At 45.5% G+C, this 22,312-nt stretch overlaps 1 protein-coding gene across 1 annotated transcript in view; it reads right to left on the bottom strand.

Annotated features, from left to right (window-relative positions):
• Positions 1-1,090: 1,090 nt before the first annotated feature.
• Positions 1,091-22,312, bottom strand: part of LOC124616004 — a 61,385-nt gene continuing 40,163 nt past the window's right edge. The window contains exon 3 of the mRNA XM_047144214.1: positions 1,091-2,774. Coding sequence (XP_047000170.1) covers positions 2,623-2,774 — 152 coding nt within the window. The 3' untranslated portion in view covers positions 1,091-2,622. The remainder of the gene's footprint in view (positions 2,775-22,312) is intronic.

The raw sequence follows: 22,312 nt of genomic DNA, 5'->3' as shown, positions 1-22,312 counted from the left end.
ACCAGAAGTGATGTGAGGATTTTTTTTTTCAATAATAAATACGTGAACCACATTGTTCACGTTGTAATGTCCGTTTCTACAATCTTTTTCGGGAGCACTTGTGATGCAGTTCCTTACTGTGCCAGCAGTTTCTAATTGCTTCATTGGGGATTGCAAATGGTCTGTTATCAATGCGTGCCGTGCGCAGTCAAAGACCAATCTCATATTCGTATTCAGTTTCAAATGATCAAAAACCGTGGTGTTGGTTTCCACATCAGCCGTTTGTGAGGTTTTGCGGCAGTCGGATAGTGATGGACAAGTTTTGGACTGCTTTCTGTCTGCCCTCCTCTGTTTAGGCAGGACATTGTTGTATAATACATAGATCTGGAGCTTCAGGCCGCTGTGCGGTTTCACAAAATGTCAGAATGCCTTGAGAGTCTCAGAATCAGTATTGGTGTGATGCAACTGTTCATGCTGCGGATTCTTTGCAATGACCTTTAAGTACGTTAAAGTTGCTATTATAGTTTGGGTCACATTGTCATATGTTTGAACCCGGGTGTGTAACACTTGTTTTTCTGCATTTTGCGAAATCTGTTATTAAGATTGTTGAAGCTGGACTTGAACATTGGTCACATCTTATACAATTCGTAATTATCCTGTTGTACAACGGCTGCAAGTAGTAACAAGTGCGAAAGTTCTGTAGAACAGTTTGTGAAGGTTTAATATTACCTGTGAAGTCCTAGGGACGACGAAACGATGGATGGAGCTCTCTCTCTCTCTCTCTGTGTGAGTGTGTGTGTGAGAGAGAGAGTGAGTTTGAGAGGGGGGAGGGAGGGCGGTGCTCTCAAGGCGTAATCCGTGACAGCCGGATGACTGGAGGTTTTTGAGCAAACGTAGTTCGTTCGCTGTTAGAAATGAATCTGCAACGCAATTAAGCTACGTAAAGTAGGAACAGTTAGAGACATTAAGAGATAATGACTGCTGCAAATCTTAACAAAACTTCTCCGAAGGCTATTTTCTTTGGTTTAGAATCTATGACTACTAATACTAACATACAAGGAGAAAATGCGTGGGACGGAGGAAAGAAAACACAATATTATTGTTTCTTCAGTTTACTCCAAGAATCATACCAGACGCAAAGAAAAGCTTTACATGCACAATGCACTGGGCTAGTAAGAATCTCGTTGACCGTGTAGAAGAACATGCTTAAGACACGCGCAGATTAAGACGATCCACAAACAAAATTTCAGAGGTTTTTCAAGGACATTTTCAGAGCATTTTTGTATAAGGGTCCCGTGGTCTCCGGTATCTATTTATAGAGTGATACTGTGATTATGATTCATTCGCTTTTATACTAATTGCTAGATATTTTCAATTCGGTGCAGATACAAAGCAGAAGGGAAAGTGGGATGAGAAATCAAGATGTCAGTAATAATACCTTTTCCACAGTACGCAGGTGCTCACAGATGGGAATATTTGGAAGCCATCAGCTTGATAAGTCATGGTTACAAAATACTGATGCGAGTTATTTGCAGAAGTGCTAGAAGCCGAAGTTGAGCAAGATCCGTTTGGGTTCCGGAGAAATACAGGAACACGCGATGCTATACTGACTATACTACTCATCTTAGAAGATAGACAGCATAAAGACAAACCACTTTTATAGCGTTTATACATTTAGAGAAAAAAATTGATAGTGTGGCTAAGAAATTGTGAAGGCAGATGGAATTGAATGCAGGTAGCGAAGAGCTTGTGCAGAAACCAGACTGCAGTTATAAGAGACTAACACCACGAAGAGAGTTTAGGAGCGAGTGAGACAGGGTTGTAACCTATCACAGATATAATGCAGTCTGGAGATTAAGGCGGTAAAGTTAATCGTGGAGATACTTGTAACGGGAATTAATGGTCAGGGAATTAAATCAGGGGATGCGGAGCGGATTATATTAGGAAAGGAAATTGAAACAGTAGATGCGTTTTGCTATTTGGGCAGTAAACTAGCTGTCGATGGTCGAAGCACTGAGAACATAAAATTGCGACTGACAGTTTCAGGGGAAGCATTTACGAAAAAGATAAATTTGTTAACATTGAATGTAAAGTTCCTTTTTAGGATGTCTTTTCTGAATGAATTTGTCTGGAGTGTAGCCTTGTACGCATTTCAAATGTGAAGGTTTAAATGTTCAGACAAGAAGAGAAAAGAGGTTTCTGCGGTGTGGTGTTACAGAAGAATGCTGTAGATTTGGTGGGTAGGACGAATAATTACCGAAAACCAGAATTGAAGTAAAAGAAGGGCTCGGTTGAAATGACGCAGACAGCGTTATCAAGGGATCGTCGATTTTATAGTTGAAGGAAGTGTTGAGATGGACATAGGTTGCTGTAGGTATGGAAAGGTGGAGAGGTTTACACAACATACACTAGTGTGGAGAGCTGTATCAAACCAGCCTTCGAACTAAAGACCAAAACAGCAAGAAAGCATCAAAGGAAATACAATTAAACGAACCAAGGGAGATCATGGGTTCAATACAGTGAATTATTCGGAAAATATAAGAAACAAACTCTGAAATTTTGCCGATGGGGATCGGGTTCTCTGTGTGTATCACAATTTTCTGTCACCAAGAAGCAGAGTCTACTAAATTAACTGTAACGGCGTCAGTCTACTGAGAGCTTCTTGAAGGATCCCGACACTCCGAACAAGTCGCCGGCGTAGTGGTTGTCCGGTGGCCTCTTGCTCTCGTCCGAGGTGTAGCGGTTTTGCTCCAGGAACCAGTCTCTCTTCTTCTCCGCCATCCTGATGAATTCATCTGGAATAAGAAAGTACACTTAATTCTCCCGTCTCGTAGGAAATTAATTCCTTCGACTGAGAGCTATCACGTCCCTTATTGGTGATTTTTGTTTCATGGGCGTCAGACCGTGATCCAAGGCATACTTCTCTGCCTAAGCGTTTCGGCTTCCTGTGCTGAAGACATCATCAGTGGCTATAAAGATTCAGATACCAACATCTTCAACAAGCTCAGTAAGACGTGTTTCTGCAGAAAAAGAAATAATTAAAGGAAAAGTTTTCCTTCCATTCGCGTAAATAGACACAGATCGTATCAGCAGACTACTATATGTACACAGTATGAACACAGTGTTTAAAGGTGTGCGTATCTGAGCACTGAAAAGGATATACACCCACCGCTTGCCACATCAGGAGTATATAAAATTCCTTTTGCGTACGGTCAGGTGTACATAGAAACGATAAAAAGCATTAACAGCAGATCTAAGGAACACAAGAGTAATTGCCTTTAGGAGAACACGGATATCTCAACGGCAGCAGATCATGCTCTGGAACTAGATAACCATCAAATGGTTTTAACAGGATCCAGTAATTGCTGTCCTAGGATGTACAGAAAGGTCACAGCAAACAACTTCAACAGAAAAGAATGACTAATTGAAATTAGACGAGGTGTGGGCTTTAGTGCTAGATACCACTAGTGCTTAGATACCACTAATCTTCGAAGACGAAGTTCTACCAGGAATCGCAGATGTCAGTTATACCATTATGGACCATGTTGTATGAGCTGTGACTTTCTATTTAACGTGAAAAAATGAACAGGAACAAAAATTATTAACCGTGCAATTGTGCAAATTTCAGGAGGCGTTTAATAAGTTCCTGTTGTCATTGAATGAAAATTTAAATTTACAAAATCTTCATAGCACCGTGCGATTGACAACACAAGAAATTGACGCACCATACAGTCCCAGCACTCACTGCTGTGAAAGTTCTTACTGTCTAAGAGCTTTAATGTCACAGGCGCCCCTAGCGGTGAGAAACAGTCCGTAAGAGTAACGTCCGTTTTAAATTATTTTTCTACCTAATTAACGAAGTAATTATGATATTTTTGCAATCCGCCCATTAGTAAATTATCGAGGGGGCATGAATGACCGTGAAATGAATGTAAAAACAGTTGAATCTCACTGATTCAGTGCCATAAGCTACAACTCATTGGTAAAGAAATGCTTTCCCATACGTGTATAATTGCAGCTTTTATCGCTGAAATCAAGAGAATACAAACGCATATTTTATGGGTGAGAACCATATATTGCTGCTGTTGTCTGATGTTACTATGATCAGCACGTCCCCTTACCCGTAACAAATTTGCATAGTGTCTAACGAATGTGTAGAAGACTGTTGTCGATCGTGATGCAGATGTAGCAACCATAATGGATTGGTTTCTTCTGTGTTGGGAAATAGTTCTTTTTTTATTTTTGACCTTTTCTTACCACGTCTGTGTGATTCTTCCTTGAGTTAAAATTGTGGTAGCTCATTTGATACGTTAAATAATGTACACTAACTGTAAGGTGTCAGGCAAATCCAACACCTTCCATGGAAACCCTGACATGATAAGCAAATCCAGTAGTATGTCACATAGCTCCGAATAAATCGTGACATTAAATTAACCAAAGTAATACGAGTAAAGAGTGAGCAAATGGAATACCACAGACTAACACAAGAATGCCTAAATGCATGTCATACCTTCCCACCGTGAGACAGACGCAGTTCCGAGGGGAGAAACGAGAACAGAAGCCGAGAGCAGAACCGTGTTAAACTAGAAGGCCCTACGATAAGGGACGGACACCCACGTCGCCAGCTAACCGCCAGGACCACCCACCCAGCCCATGTTAAAAGCTAGAGCCCTCCAGAAGAACAGTATAGATCTTACGATAACAGTAAAAGGGCCACACCAGCAGCAAGTTTTAGCGTGAGACTTTTTCGCGTCTCTGTTACGTTGCAAACGTTAAAAATTTACCCCACCACGAAAAGTAACCGCCAGGACCACCCCCCAGCCCATGTTAAAAGATAGAGCCCTCCAGAAGAACAGTATAGATCTTACGATAACACTAAAAGGGCCACACTAGCTGCGAGTTTTAGCGTGAGACTTTTTCGCGTCTCTGTTACGTTGCAGACTTTAAAAACATTGCCCCACCACGAAAAGTATAACGTTTCTCATTGGATAGACAGAATTTTTGTAGGCGGAGCTTAAGGTTAACATTGAGACCCTGATTGGTCAGATGAAAACACAGCCAGATAGTTTTTTTTTAAACCAACTTCGGTAAATTGTAGTAAGGAGTAGTTAGGAGAGAGTTGCTTCCGAGACGGTGAGCTGTATGGAGCTGCGCCGACCGCCACCCCTGACGAATACCGACAAGGTAATGAACGGACGCGATGCCGCATTTTTGAGCGCATAAGGCTTCACTCAGAACTGCAGAAGTCTCATCTGTTACACCCCTGTTTTGCGTAATACTAGTGTCGATCGCCAATTAAAGCTAATGGTATTCACATTTGCTACGTAAGTTAAAATCTGAAACGCGATGGTTTTTCTGTTATATAATTATTGAGAAATCACATCAGCCACTGTAATTTACGACAAGTTAGATAAGTAATTAAAGATAATTGAGGGTCACTTTAGACCATTTTGATAGTTTTCTCTTTTGTGAAACTTAATTTAAACCTAGATTATAGATGTGATATGGCATAGGTAATCCTTCGATCCATTGTAGAACTTGGAAACCCATTCAGGGAATATTCGTTCACATTTTTGTTGAACGCAGTTGGTTTTTAAAATGCCTCAAATGGCTCTGAGCACTATGCGACTTAACTTCTTAGGTCATCAGTCGCCTAGAACTTAGAACTAATTAAACCTAACCAACCTAATGACATCACACACATCCATGCCCGAGGCAGTATTCGAACCTGCGACCGTAGCGGTCGCTCGGCTCCAGACTGTAGCGCCTAGACCCGCACGGCCACTCCGGCCGGCAGTTGGTTTTTATCATCCTGTATTAAAACATTTCCTTTTATCAATAGTGCAATTTATAAACAATGTTTTGTGAGTAGAATAAAATTTCCAATGGTAAACTTAACTGCTTTTTCGCCGTTATTTTATCAGCTAACTAAAAATAGGAAAGCCTCGAACCCCTTCCACTAAATTTAGTTAGTATTAAGATTCTTTTACAGGGAGTGCAGTGGAGCTGACGCTGAAATCATTAAGTATTTGGTTATATCATCGCCAGTCTCACTGAACTCTTCTGAACTCTACATGTCATGTGTGGTGTGGCGTCTCCTTACCAGCAACAGGTCCCAGGTTGAAACTAGTCAATTCCCTAAAAAAAACACGCTCAGAGCGTCGTTGCGCGAAAGTGGTAGGGAGACACGACTTAGAACAAACAGACACCACGCAGAATGTTAGATACAGGTAAATTAAAATTGCTACACCACGAAGCTGACGTGCTACAGACGCGAAATTTAGCCGACAGGAAGAAGATGCTGTGATATGCAAATGATTAGCTTTTCAGAGTATTTACACAAGGTTGGCGCCGGCGGTGGCACCTACAAAGTGCTGACATGAGGAAAGTTTCCAACCGATTTCTCTTACACAAACAGCAGTTGTCCGGCGTTGAATGGTGAAACGTAAGGAGGAGAAATGCGTACCATCACGTTTCCGACTTTGATAAAGGTCGGATTGTAGCCTATCGCGATCGCGGTTTATAGTATCGCGACATTGCTCCTCGCGTTGGTCGAGATCCAATGACTGTTAGCAGAATATGGAATCGGTGGGTTCAGGAAGGTAATACGGAACGCCGTGCTGGATCCCAACGACCTCATATCACTAACAGTCGTGATGACAGGCATCTTATCCACATGGCTGTAACGGATCGTGCAGCCACGTCTCGATCCCTGAGTCAACAGATGGGGACGTTTGCAAGACAACAACCATCTGCACGAACAGTTTGACGACGTTTGCAGCAGCATGGACTATCAGCTCTGAGACCATGGCTACGGTTACCCTTGACGCTGCATCACAACAGGAGCGCCTGCGATGGTGTACTCGACGACGAACCTGATTGGACGAATGGCAAATCGTCATTTTTTTCGGATGAATCCAGGTTCTGTTTACAGCATCATGATGGTCGCATTCGTGTTTGGCGACATTGCGGTGAACGCACATTGGAAGCGTGTATTCGTCATCGCCATACTGGTGTATGACCCGGCGTGGTGGTATGGGGTACCATTGGTTACACGTCTCGGTCACCTCTTGATTGCATTGACGGCACTTTGAACAGTGGACGTTACATTTCAGATGCGTTACGACCCGTGGGTCTACCCTTCATTCGATTCCTGCGAAACCCTACATTTCAGCAGGATAACGCACGACCGCATGTTGCAGGTCCTGTATACTGGCCTTTCTGGATACAGAAAATGTTCGACTGCTGCCCTGACCAGCACCTTCTCCAGATCTCTCACCAATTGAAAACGTCTGGTCAAAGGTGGCCGAGCAACTGGCTCGTCACAATACGCCAGTCACTACTCTTGATGAACTGTGGTATCATGTTGAAGCTGCATGGGCAGCTGTACCTGTACACGCCATCCAAGCTCTGTTTGACTCAATGCCCAATCGTATCGAGGCCGTTATTACGGCCAGAGGTGCTTGTTCTGGGTACTGATTTCTCAGGATCTATGCACCCAAATTGCGTGCAGTCTAGTATAATATATTTGTCCAATGAATACCCGTTTATCATCTCATTTCTTCTTGGTGTAGCAATTTCAATGGCCAGTAGTGTCGGTATTGCATTCCGTATAGGTTTCCTACGTTCCACATTCACTGATTTGACTCGAAGTGTAATGAAGTGTAATGAACAAAACTTCACGTTGTGGAGCAGATTATTACCCCTCTGCAGAGGGTCAGGTCTTCTGCTGTCTCTTTTTTTCATTTTAAAAGAAAACGACGTACAGAAATATCTGTAGTGAACCGTAAATAAACTGTAGTTCAGTGTGCCTTTTCATACGTCCCATCGTCAACAGGAACATGAAGAAAGAGAAATATGGTGTCATTTTTTAGTTACTGTCGATTTTTATGGAATGACATACGCTCCCTATTGGAAAACTACGTTACAAATCAGTATAGTCTATACCATTCGCACTTATCCAATATTCTATTCAGAGGCATAGCGTGTTGTCCGCTTGTAGCGCTGCTGTCGCAAAGAATAAGAAAATGCTCGCGACTGTGTGTGGTAGACTGTAGTGCGCATTCTGTTTGTTGTGTTGCTGTGGTGAAAAATGTAACTTCTTTGCTATGTTACCACGACATATGCGAATTTCAGCCTCGTAACGGAGCACAAATAGTTTTTCCTACGCAGTAAGTACCTTCTACACCTTTAAACCTTTTGTTATGTCACATACATGAATTCTTCAGGAAACTCATTAATTATTAATAGTGTTAGTCGCAACCTAACCAACTGACAACTTCATACGATGCTCCGTGAAATCGCCACTGCTTACCACTAATAACAGTTACGCTGTTGTAGCGATCTAAACACGTAAAGGTTGGTGCAAAAACATTGTAACTGACGTAGAATTAAACTATTTTTCACTAGAAATTACAAATCGACCACACTGGCATGGGCGTCCGCAGAAATTTATCCGGGAGGTGGGGAGCAAGACTCTAAAATTGCCATTGTTCATACATATGCCTTGGTCAGCTTCGAGACGTGCCATGCTACAAGAACTCAGTTTTATGTGTGAGAAAAAAAGCTTGTTATATCACAGATGACCGATAGTTATCTACTTAGTTGTTGTTATAGGTATATTGCTTTTTACACTTAAAAGCTTAGGATGATTTCATGATTATCTTCAAGTTACACCTTCTTACATTTACTTGTAAATTATAGATTGCAGCAATCAGTCGTCCTTTTTAAATTTTATTACGCTGATCTAGATATCGGCTAGGAGCTAGCCATTCTCAATGCACTATTATTTTCGCTCAATGCATGAAAGTCCCTGTTGATCGGGCATTACCCACAGTGCATTGAATACTTCTTATATTATGAAAATTGTTACTGTGTAGTACTGTCTGCGATCAGCAACGAAACGCTACAATTTGCTTTACGAGAGGTTTAGCGAAATAACGGCAAATATCTTCTATAAGTCTCTGAAAATTCTGTAATGAATGAAAACTCGACACCTACGATTCCGCAGGCGTAGGAGGCAAGTTACTCCTCTTGCTCTCCAAGCCCCCCTCCCCCCCTTTTGATGACGACTATGGACACTGATGGTCCAATAATCATTGTCTCTTCCTAAAGTTTAAGCCTTTCCTGTCCAGATCATGTTACATTGCTAAATGCTTGCACTTCAGATTGTAAAAACACAGCCGTTATTTACAACAGCATTCTGAGTCTTCTTATTGCTGTCAGACAGCTTGTTTAAAAATTTGTAACAGTTCTTTAATGTCGCTGTATAAGACTTACAACAACAGACGACAGCAGCGAAACAAAGCGGACGTAGCAAAATTTGTCAGCTTCAGGCACACCTGTCGTACGCTGTCACAGATATGAAGGTTGGTATAAGGAGAAAGCAATTTTATAGTTATTGTAGATACCTTTATGAGACTGTATCTTACGAACTATAAGCGCTACGGACTATAAGAAGCACCTTAATTTTTAAGTACTTTTTAAAAAAATAACAGTTTTACCACTTTTAAATATTAGATTGCAAAACCAGGCAAAAAAGAAATTCTTAGAATGAGATTTTCACTCTGCAGCGGAGTGTGCGCTGATATGAAACTTCCTGGCAGAGCCATGGCTAAGCCATGTCTCCGCAGTATCCTTTCTTTCAGGAGTGCTAGTTCTGCAAGGTTCGCAGGAGAGCTTCTGTAAAGTTTGGAAGGTAGGAGACGAGATACTGGCAGAAGTACAGCTGTGAGACCGGCCGTGGGTCGTGCTTCGGTAGCTCAGTTAGTAGAGCACTTGCCCGCGAAAGGCAAAGGTCCCGAGTTCGAGTCTCGGTCGGGCACACAGTTTTAATCTGCCAGGAAGTTTCAAGAAATTCTTAGTTTATAAAACGACCTGACCTGAAAAAAAATCGTCATCAGTACTTTCTTCTCCTTCTTCTTCTTTTTCATCGCCATCGTTGCCCTCTTCATGCATAAGATGGTCTTCACTGCCATCTACAGCGTTACTGATGTCGCATTTCTTGAAAGATTTAACGCCAAATGTCTTTTCTCACTCTAGACCCTTACTGTTTCATCTCTTACACACTTATTTCACTGTAGGTCGTTTTAAAGCTCTCTTCTTCTTGAATTCATGTTGTGTTTCATCCATCATCCATTTATTCAATTCCTCTCTCACGTACACTTTAAATGGTTCATTTATCGAGACACCAAGAGGTTGTAATTGCGATGTAAGGCTCCCGGAGTAACAGCAAGCTCTGTATTTCCCCTTCTCAGTGTCTCTCTCACAGGATTTTCAAAAGACTACTAAACTGATCTAGCTCAAGAAGAGAACTCCTCTTCTATAAAGCACCTATCCTTCTCTCCCACACTCTGTTCATCCACAGTTTCATACCAGCCTCTTCCATTCAGCTCTTCTCATGTACGTGAGCATCAACACCTGGCTGTATTTCAGAAGGTTTTGGCATTGTTTTGCGTTTAAAATTATCACTGGATGAAGTTTAGTGCTGTCAGCACAACACGAAAGGACAACAATGTAGTGCATTTTTTCATGCCAATTTGTGATTGTAGTTACAGTTCTAGGATCTTTCCTGGCAACAGTTCTGTTACCCGGCACATAAAATGTCAGAGGATTTTCGTCCATATTTTCCATTTGGCTTAGTTCCACATAACTCTCTTTCGATGTTGAATAATAACGCTATGGGAAGATAATATTTTCTCTTCGTACTCTTGTGGTATTTTCTGAGATATTTTGGTTTCGCTTCGCGTAGTAAGTTCATGACACTTCAGAAACCTGTAGCACCAACCAACTCCACCCTCAAAGCCTGTTACGACCCACTGTAGCGCTATCTCACCAGCGTGTATTTGAAGCATTTTTGAATTAATTCCAATGCCATTTTGACGGTGTCCTTGAATCCGTTTCAATTCGTCATCTTCTAGTTTTGGCCATTTTGCATTCAGTCCCCTTATTTGCACATTTAGTCTTCCTCATTTTTCGTCATATCTTCTTTATTAGCCAGCCAATCGCGAATGGGTTTTTCCGTTGGTGCAGGGCCGAAGTGCCGCTCGGCTGCTCTGTTTCCAAGTTCTTCTGCCCACGCTATTACATTCAATTTATAGCCTGCATCATACGAATACCTCTTATTTTTTCCCATTACGAAACTAGCTACTAACATAAATATCGGACTGTTACCGATAACAAAAATCATGTTCAGTTCAAGTTCACAGGCACCGTAGACTCCAATGACGCATCATAGGCTAGACATTGTTAGCAAGCTTGTGAATCCCCGCAACTCATGTACGTCGCATCGTGCACTGCTGCTGTCAGTTGAATCCATTGTTACCAGATAGAGATAGGTTTGCAACAGCATCGAATATTTGGCCTTTTTTAAGATTAGCAGGAGTATTAAATCAACCGGTGGACCTTTTTATATTAATTTAGAGTACACGACGCACCTGAATTTTGGAGGCAATTTTTGGAAGAAAAAAGTGCATCTTATAGTCTGTAAGGAGTAAAGGAAGGACTAAAGAAAGTAGAGGCAGCAGATGGTAAAATGGTGAGTGAACCCCAACAAATAATGAGAAGATGGGAAGACTATATAAAATGGCTATACGCTGCAGACAGCTGACCGAGTGAAGAAGAAAATAAAGCTGCAGATGATGACAAAGGAAATGCAATACTAACTAGTGAGATTGACGTATCTATAAAGCAGATGAAAAATGGAAAGGCAATGGGAATTGATGAGATTCCTGCGGAACTGTTAGTCATTGGGGAAAGAACGGAAAAGGGAGTGGACTGAATTGTGTGATCAAATATACAAGATAGGAAAATGGCCATAGGACTTTACAGAAAGTATCTTAATACCTATAGAAAAGAAAAAGAGCAGCAAAAAGTGTGAGAAACATAGAACATTGAGTATGATATCGCATGCAGCCAAATTCTTGCTGAGGACGCTCAACAGAAGGCTATATGGAAAGCTGAATTGCGTAGTAGGAGATGAAAAATTTGGTTTCAGGCGAGGGGTGGGACCCACAGGTGCGATTGGGCGACTGAGAGTGATAGGGGAGAGATACAAGGAGAAGAAAAGGAAGGGATACGTTGTGTTCATTGATCTTGAGAAGGCTTTTGACTGTGTCAGATGGGACAAATTAATGGAAATCCTAAGGAAACATGGAGTTGACTGGAGGGACAGAAGAGTAATTAGAATTTTATATTTGAACCAGAGAGAAAGAGTAAGAATAGGCGTGGTAAGTTAAGAAATGAACTGGGAAGAGGTGTAAGACAAGGTTGTTGTTTATCACCAACACTGTTCAATATCTATCTGGAGGAAATTATTAATGAAAGTTTTGATGGAAGGAGGGGAGTTTGTATAGGAGGTCGGAGTGTGGAGTATATAAGATTTGCAGACGGCATGGTTGTAATGGCAGAGGGTGCAAGAGAGATGAAATAAATGTTAGATGATCTAAACACAAAATTAGAAGAATATGGAATGAAGATTAACAAGAATAAAACGACGATGATGGTAATTGGAGGAAGGGAGAGAAAACGCCATATGAAAATAGGAGGAGAGGAAACAGAGCAAGTGAATAACTTCAGGTACTTGGGAAGTGTAATAATGAATGATATGTATTGCTCAAAAGAACTAGGAAGAGAATTTCAATGGCAAAAGAAGTATTCAAGAGGAAACAGAAATTGCTTTGCGGACCACCAAACAAAGATCTGAGGAAAAGACTTGCCAAATGTTACATCTGGAGCGTTGCAATGTGTGGTGCGGAGACCTGGACATTGAGGAAGGAAGATGAAAGAAGATTGGAGGTACTAGAGATGTGGATATGGGGAAGAACGGAAAATGTGAAATAGGAAGACCGAGTAAGGAATGAAGAAATATTAAGAAGGGTTGGAATAGAAAGAAACATGCTGAAAGACATCAGAAAGAGTAAACGGAACTGGATTGTACATTGTTTGTGGAGGGACTGTTTATTGAAGGAACGAATGGAAGGAATGGTGGAGGGGAAATGGGATGAAGGAAAAGAAGACATCAAATGCTGGACAGTATCAAAGGACACAAATATTCAGAAATGAAAAGACTGGCTACGGACAGACAAAAGTGGAAGAGGCTTAACCCATGACAAGACCTGCCATAAGACAGAATACCATACTACTACTATAGTCCGTAAAATACGCTAAGTACGTCTGCTCTGTTTTCATACTCTGATTCCACCTGATGGCTGTCTTCATTTGTTGCCGTAAGTCCTTTATAAAAGAACTGTTAAAAATAAATAACAAATATACTTTCAACGCTAATACGAATCTAAACGCTTTCATAAATAACGCCTAGTTTCATATAGATTCTGAAGTACAGTATACAAAAATATGGAAGGGCTTAGTACTGTCATCCAAGCTGGTTAGGAAGCTCCTAAATGTTAGAAAGAAACAACTTTTATTGAATTAGTAATGTGGTCGCATCTATAACTCCAGGTATCAGTCGATGTTTAAACCTTTATAGTGTAAATGTAGATCCACCGGATAAGAAAAACCTCCATACCACCAGTTGTTGCAGTGTGGTGTGGCTCGGATTATTTATAGATTATATTTATTTAACCTTATCAGATTAGTGCCTTACATCGGGCCAAGATTTTATACAAACAGCATTTTGTACAGACTAGTTTCTTGAGAAAAAACAATAATTCTAATGTCATGAATACTTAGCAATAACGTGATATTATAGGAATTAACAATTCACTTGTAACAATGGAATGTATCCAAGGACAATGTGAACAACAGCAATGATTAACGACTAATGATGTAGAAACTTGCGTTGCTACTACTACGACTACTACTGCTTCTACTACTTCTGCTGCTGATAATAATAATAATAATAATTATTATTATTATTATTATAATTATTATAGGAGGTACAAAATGTATATATAGGTGAACAAAATTATATACCATGACATTTTGAGTTCTGAGCGAGAGAAATTTCTGGAACAGCACGAGCTTTGGTAAATGAGGAAGGTCTGGTTGATACGAAGCGTACTTAACTCTAGTAGGGTACAATGTGCGTCAAGGGAGTAAGATATTTTTTGCTGGTTTGAAAAATGTGTCATTAACTGTACTTTGAGCTGAGATTGTTACTCAGTTCTCCTATACGGTATAGGATATCATCTAACGTCTGAAAAGGGCCTTACAAGAAAGGCTGCTGGGAGATGGAGTGGGACGGAAATGATTTTGTTCGTACAGGATTTAAACCCAGGGACATAATTTGTTATGTACTTCTTTGTGTCTGCTAGCGCCGGAAAACCCACAGGACAGTAAGCAGCTTTAGCCGTACCAAATCCTTCACTTCACAAAAAGAGTTTGATTTTATCAAACTGGTTCAAATGGCTCTGAGTACTATGGGACTTAACTTCTGAGGTCATCAGTCCCCTAGAACTTAGAACTACTTAAACCTAACTAACCTAAGGACATCACACACATCCATGCCCGAGGCAGGATTCGAAGCTGCGACCGTAGCAGTCTCCTGGTTCCGAACTGAAGCGCCTAGAACCGCACGGCCACTACGGCCGGCTTGATTTTATACACTAGAAATTGTTGGAGAAAGCGTGAGACTGTAAAAACATTTCGTTTTTTTATATAAAACTATTTTTTTCTGCTTCGAGAAACTGTTTTCTTTATATTTATCTTTTGCGCAATGCATTGCGGGGAGTGATTCCCATTTTCAAGTGAGGTTTGGGTGTATTACACAGTTTTCTCGATGTGTTAGGTGCTGCATAATTCTGTTGTCTTTACTGTAGCATGTAACCACAAGCATTTTATGATTTATGGTCGATCTAAATACGGAGTTAACGGCGAATCTGGACTACAAAGAAATCGTAAGTAGAAGGTTTTTCCACATTCGCCATTAACTGCATATAAAGTTTGGTCATTAATTACAAAATGGCGCATTAAAAACGTCTCGAATAAATGGAATAACACACGGAAAATGCGTTTAAAAATGGGACTCCTTTCCCGACTTGTGTCGTGCCAAGCATAGAAAAAACGAAAATCGTGACTGACAGCCCAGAGAGCTATTGAAGGCAATCCGCTGTTGGCCTCATCGCCACCTCGGCGATTCCGACCATGTTACACGGGTCTAAAGTGGCAGGCGGTGCACCATTACGTCCGCAGGAGCTCCGAACACCAGACTACTCTCTCCGTGCGGTTTCCAAACGTTACGCCTCGGACCAAGCCGCACTAGGCGCCTGTCGTTATGTTTTAGTAAATAATTCGGTAATAGTGGTGTTTCACGCGTTACGATTCCCGCCGTAAGGCAAGCTACTCTGAAACACGTCCGCAGTTGAGTTTTCGCACGTTTCACCAATGTGCCAGATCTGGCAGCTGTATATTGTCTTGTCCGCTTTTACTGCTGTAAAAACATATGTATACAGATGTGAGTACGTCAGATCTGATAGTGGGGTTGGATTTTCAATAAATTAATTACTCTTCACATGCTAAAAGAGAATTTATATTTTTAATTTCACGCTATTTTTCATGTAGCATTGTTACTCACCCGATTTTGAAAAGCATATTCACTAAAAGAATATCGTGGACGTGCTAGATGACGGTCAGCTTGGCCTTGGGGAAAAAAAGGCACCAGAGAAACAGTACTTGATAATGGAAGCAAGACTTTAGAGAAATTAAGACAACTTGTTACCATTTGTCGACTTAGAAGAAGCGTTGGAGAATGTATACTGGTGCAAGACGTTGCAAATTCACGGAAAAATAAGTGTAAGCATGCGGCGGCGCGGTTCCTTCCGTCCCTTTACGACGAACCTGCACCTACCTGTGAACATTGTCTCAGCAGATCATCAGTAGGGAAGCCGAGCGAAACCTACTGTACTTCGACGTGAACCAGGCTGCAATTAAAGTCACTAAATCTACGTTTCGGGAGAAAGTTTTCACACGAAATGAAAGGTTGGAAATTTTGTCCTTAATTAATATATTCTGAAACTTAGGTGAACAAGTATCACTGCCAAGCCCGTGCTAGTCTTAACAGTCACTCACAATACCTTTCACTCACTTTAGCAAGTTTATGGTGTTGCATTTCCCGAAAACGTAATAGCTACAAAAATACGTATTGTTTTTGGTTGAGAATGCTCGCCAAATATTAGGTCTGGCGGTACCTAATGCAGTCACAGTTTTTAGCCACCGACCTGCTCAATACGCCACGCGGGACATATGTCTTTTCTCGTCACAAAATTCGCTTCAAAATTCCGAGATTTCTACACACCCATCGGAATAATTATGCCGTCACTTTACCACACTTTTGATGTATGAAACACTGCTAGATCCGGCAACTTATCATTTCCATCGGAAACTACTACTACACATTTCAGAAGTGTTTCATGGCTAGGCTCCGACTCCTCTCTAGAATACTCTAAGTCTTTTCTACCAGCAGAGAAAGGCACGCGAAATATATTGCTTTATCATTGGTCAGTTTACTCAACAGCCAATAGGAAAACAACATTCTCCCGCGTCAGTCCGCGCTTTTTATCAATAACCAATCGCAAAATAGTAAACCTAACGACTGCGCTTTTTACCGACGTAATTATCTAATATGCTGAAGTTTTGTTTTTGCATAAAGTTAGTTACTATTGTTATTTACACCTGAATTAACTTTCCCTTTATCATAAACTTACTTTACAAATCTATTCTACAAAAATCCCCTTTAGCCACATCCATACTTCTTCGAAATGCTCCCACACTAAATCCCACTACATAACTCGTTAAACAATTATCTTAATGTTATATCCTAGCCAGTAATGCCACCCGAGCCAGCTGCCAAAAGGTTGGCAGCATCAAAGTCCGGACGCCGTCCGCATAAGCAGCGCCAGTGAGACAGGAAATCGCCGCAAGTCTGCGCGCGCCACCGCTGGCTTCTGGTTTCTTAAGCGCTGGAGTCGCGAGCGCTAGGACAGTTCTGTATTCGCCGCTCAGTTGTATACTCGCCACCGAATTGTGTACTTGCTAGTCAGTTGTGTGTTCATCGCAGCAGAGTTGTTGTTTGTCGTCAGCCGACGCTGACTTAGCCGCTCCGACTCGAGCTAGACAGATTTCTGTAGACACGGAGTTCACTACTGTGTTTCTGTATCTTCGTTAATAAAGATAAGTACCGACTTTTATTTAATCAGAGTGTTTGGGTTTTCATCTTTCTGTTCACTGTTCCAGCGGACTTTTTTTTTTTTTTTTTACTTTATTGTTATTTTAAAACCTGTACAATTCAGGTAGGCTGGCAGCGGCACACTACGCCGCTCTTCAGCCATAGCGTTTTACAAGAGTATGAAACATGGTGAATGACAATGAACAAAGTGACGGGCAAAAGAGAGAGGTCACAGAGACATAAAAAACACGGAGTCGTTCACATGTGACGATAACAACACTGAAAACACGTCGGCACGGCGCACAAAACACTGATGAGTCCGACGGCACAAGTGAACGTAGGAGTGGGACGGCGGACACCAAAAACACTATACGACGTCACACACACGAGACACAAAAGGCGACGATCTCCGGCGCGCGAATGTTCACTATACGTGTGCGAGTCCGGGGACCTGCCAAGAGAGGAGGAGGAGGAGGAAGGGGAGTGGGAGAGCGAGAGGGGAGAGCAGAGATGCCACGGGCAGGGGAGATAGGGGGGAGGGAGGAAGGGGGAGAGGAAGCCCGGGGGAAGAGGGGGAAGGGAGGGGACAGGGAGACGGAAAAAGAAGGGAAGAGAAGAGAAGGGAGGGAGGGTGCCGAAAGGAAAGGACACGGGAAGTGGGGGGCGGGGCAGGGTCAAAGTTGATAGGAGGGGTAGATGGAGGGGACGAGGACATCATCAGGGAGAGGGAGCTGGCGGAAGCCACCTTGGGAGAGGGTATGGAGGGTGGAGAGATGGAGACCGGGTGGGACGTGGGAATACAGGCGCGGCAGCGTGCGGGGGTGGGAGAGGATCGGGGAAATGAGCGGGTGAGGAGGATCAAGTTTACGTGAGGTGTACAGGATACGTATCCTTTCAAGGAAAAGGAGGAGGTGGGGGAAGGGGATGAGAGCATACAGGATCCGCGTGGGGGAGGGGAGACGGATGCGATAGGCAAGGCGGTGAGCATGGCGTTCAAGGATTTGGAGGGATTTATAGAAGGTAGGGGGGGCGGAGATCCAGGCTGGATGGGCGTAGCAAAGGATAGGGCGGATGAGGGATTTATAGGTGTGGAGGATTGTGGAGGGGTCCAGACCCCACGTGCGGCCGGAAAGGAGCTTGAGGAGACGGAGTCGGGAACGTGCCTTGGCTTGGATTGTCTGGAGATGGGGAGTCCAGGAGAGGCGACGGTCGAGGGTGACGCCAAGGTACTTAAGGGTGGGAGTGAGGGCGATAGGACGGCCATAGACGGTGAGATAGAAATCAAGGAGGCGGAAGGAAGGGGTGGTTTTGCCTACAATGATCGCCTGGGTTTTGGAGGGATTGACCTTGAGCAACCACTGGTTGCACCAAGCGGTGAACCGGTCAAGATGGGATTGGAGAAGGCGTTGGGAGCGTTGCAGGGTGGGGGCAAGGGCGAGGAAGGCGGTGTCATCGGCAAACTGGAGGAGGTGGACGGGGGGCGACGGCGGCGGCATGTCCGCCGTGTACAGAAGGTACAGAAGGGGGGAGAGGACGGAGCCTTGGGGCACACCGGCGGAGGGGAAAAAGGTGTAGGAATCGGTGTTATGGATGGTGACATAGGAAGGACGGCGGGAGAGAAAGGAACCGATCAGACGGACGTAGTTAATGGGAAGGGCAAAGGTTTGGAGCTTGAAGAGGAGACCGGAATGCCAGACGCGGTCATAAGCGCGTTCGAGGTCAAGTGAGAGGAAGATGGCGGAGCGACGGGAATTAAGCTGTTCGGAAAGGAGATGAGTGAGGTGAAGGAGAAGATCGTCGGAAGAGAAGGATGGCCGAAAGCCACACTGGGTGACGGGAAGGAGGCGGTGCTGGCGGAGATGCTGGTGGATGCGGCGGGTGAGGATAGATTCTAGGACCTTGCTGAAGACCGAGGTAAGGCTGATGGGACGGTAGGAGGAGACGACGGACGGCGGTTTGCCAGGTTTAAGGAACATGAGGATACGGGAGGTTTTCCACAGGTCGGGGTAGTAACCGGTGGACAGGACTACATTGTAGAGCCTGGCCAGGGTGGAGAGGAAAGAGACAGGAGCTTCACGAAGGTGACGGTAGGTGGCACGATCGTGACCAGGAGCGGTGTCGCGTTTTGTGCGGAGTGTAGCAATGAGATCCTGTGTAGTGATAGGGGCATTGAGTTCCGTGTGTGTAATGTTGTCCAAGTACTGGAAGCCAGGAGCGAGGGGAGGGGAAGAGGTGTCAGTTCGATCGCGGATATCTGGGAAGAGGGAGTAATCGAACTGGGGATCATCGGGGACGGAAAATACATCGGAGAGGTAGGAGGCAAAGTGATTGGCCTTACTAAGGGAGTCAGGGAAAGGGTGATCATCATGGAGAAGAGGATAATAGGGGGAGGGTTTAGTTCCGGTAAGGCGACGGAAGGCCGACCAGAACTTGGACGAGTTGATAGGTAGGGTTGCATTTAAACGGGTGCATGTCTGTCGCCAGTCCCGGCGTTTCTTAGCCGCGAGCAAATTACGAACGTGTCGCTGGAGTTGCCGGTGGCGTCGTAGTGTGTCCGGGTCACGCGTGCGGAGGAAGGCACGGTAGAGACGACGGGATTCACGGAGGAGGAGAACGGCCTGTGGGGGTAAGGTAGGACGGTGGGGGTGGATGGCGACAGTAGGAATGTGGGCCTCCACGGCCTCAGACAAGGTTCGCTGGAGAAAGGAGGCGGCATGGGTGACATCGTCAGGGTGGTGGTAGGTGAGAGGGTGGCTATCGACCTGGGTGGAAAGGGTATCCCGGTAGGCATTCCAGTCGGCTTGGGAATAGTCGTGGACATACTTAGGGGGAGGGTCAGTACGAGGGTCGGGGCGAGGGCGACGACCGTCTGAAACGGTGAGGAGGACAGGGAGATGGTCGCTACCAATAGGCTCCAGGACATCCACCGTGATGCGGCCAAGGAGGTTGGGGGAGGAGAGGATAACATCAGGAGTGGAGTCGGATTCAGGACGGGTATGCCGGGGGATGGGGACGAGGTCACCTTGAAGGGTGGAGAGGAACCGATGCCATCGCCGTAACTGGGCAGCGGAACGACTATGGATGTTGAGGTCGGCGGCGATCACGTAGGAGGAAAAGGTACGATCGACGTGGGAGAGGAAGTCGAAGGGAATAGGAGCGTTGGGGCGGACATAGATGGTGGCGCAGGTAACGGTAAGGCCGGGGAAGAAGAGACTAAGGATCAGGTGTTCGGTGGGGTCGGGAAGGAGAGGTTGGAGCCGAACGGGGATCTGGCGGTGGTGACCAATGGCAACTCCGCCACGCGCAATCGGGAGGGGATTATCGGAGCGGTGGAGGAGGTAGGGCGAAGTGTGGACTGTGTGGTGGGGTTGCAGGAAGGTTTCATTGAGGAGGAAGGCATCCACGCGGTGGGTGGCAAGGGTGTGCAGGAACAGGTTTTTGTTGGCGGGAAGGGAGCGTATGTTGTTGAAAAGGATACGTTGCTGTCGCGCCATGACTGGGATTTAAACGAGGGTGTCAAGACGGGAGAAGGTGAAATGGGCCTGGTTGTTGGAGTAGGTGGCGTACATCTTGAGTTGGAAGATGGAACGGGCAGCAAGGGAGATCTGCTGGAGGGTGTGAGGGCGCTGAAAGGGATGAACATTCTGGAGGACGATGGTGAGGAACCTGATGATGTCCTCAGCGGTGGGTGGGGGACGAAGGGAATTGCCAGGAGGGGTGGGGGCGTCCAGAGGACGGACAGGTACGGTGAGTTCAGGAGTGGTTGGAGGGGGTCGGGCTTTACACTTTTGGGAGTAGGTGGGATGAGGGAGATTGCAGGTATTACAAGAGGGAGGGGATTGGAGGTTAGGGCACTGCCGGAGGAAGTGCGCCTGCCGACAATGCGGGCAGGTGGGGGCCTCGCGGCACTCAGCTGTGGGGTGCGCATTATAGCGCAGACACCTCTGGCAGCGCAGGGATTGAGGAGGGGAACGGGAAGGGTCGACCTTGTACCGCTGGTGGAAGAGGAGGGCACCCTCCTTCAGGAGACGGTCAATGGAGGGGGCGTCCTCAGAGAAAACCCGCATAAGGCGGGTGGGGCCGGCCGAGTTGAAAATGCGGCGGACCGCCCGCACCTCCAGCGTGGGATGGGCCCGGAGCTCCGCCAACACCTCCTCCTCCGTGATCGACGGACTGAGCCGCGTGATCACGGCGGTGAGGGTCGGCGGGCGACGCGGAGGTTGGGGTTGGCGGGTAGGAGATGGAGAAGGAGCAGGGGTAAGGGAGGCGTTGGGACCAAAACGGGTGATGGGGAGACGGGAGAGGATGTCAGTATGGAGGGTTGGGCTGGGGGAGGAGATGAGAACAGAATCTTGGCGAGGAGTGAGGAGGGAGATGGGGGCACCAGGACAATGCTGGCGAAGGAAGAGGGTGAGGTTCCGGGCTTCAAGGAGAGAGGGAGCAGGACGGGAGAGGAGGTAGCGGTAGGAGGAAGGGAGAGAGGAGGAGGATGAGGGGGCAGGGACAGGCGGGGAGACTTCCATGGCATCAAGGGTGGGGGAAGGAGGACGAGGTGCAGCCTTTTTGGAAGCAGAGGAAGCAGGGGTGCCACCGGGGCGCTTGACGGCGGTGGAGGAGGTGTGGGGGATGGGAACAACGGGAATGTGGCGGGGAGGGGCAGGTCCCGGGGCCGGAGTCGGCGCCGGAGATGGTGACGGTGACGGTGAAGGCGACGATGACGATGACGGCGGCAGAGGCGGCGGTGATGGCGAAGGTGACGGGGAGAGCTGGGCGTGGGCAGTGGCCCGACGGGCCACCACCCGAGCTGGAGCTGCAGTGACAGGCTGGGGGAGTGGGGGGAAGGGATCAGAACGAGAGGAGCGGGAGGAAGAAGCGGGAGAGGGGGCGACAAAGATAGAGGGTGAAGGGACAGTGAGGAGAGGTGGAATGGAAGGAGGGAGGTGGGACTGGGCACACCAAGTTATAGTGGTGGAGGCGGCGGAAGGGGAGGTATAGACAATGGCGGTGGTGGTAGTAGTGACAGTGGTGGTGGGGGCGGACATGACGGGAGAGAGAAACAAGAACGAAGAGGAGAGGACAGAAACCGGGGACAGACAAAGAGGAAGACGGATGAAGACGAAGACGGCCGTAGACCAGGGTCAGGACGGCGGCGATGGTGGTGACCAGGCGGCACCGGATGGCACCGGCGGCGGCGGCGAGCACCGGCAGGCG

This window comes from Schistocerca americana, chromosome 5 (genome assembly GCF_021461395.2).
Source record: "Schistocerca americana isolate TAMUIC-IGC-003095 chromosome 5, iqSchAmer2.1, whole genome shotgun sequence".
Lineage (NCBI taxonomy): Eukaryota > Metazoa > Arthropoda > Insecta > Orthoptera > Acrididae > Schistocerca > Schistocerca americana.
Note: the sequence above shows the minus strand (reverse complement) of the source record. Positions and strands in the feature narration are given on the sequence as shown.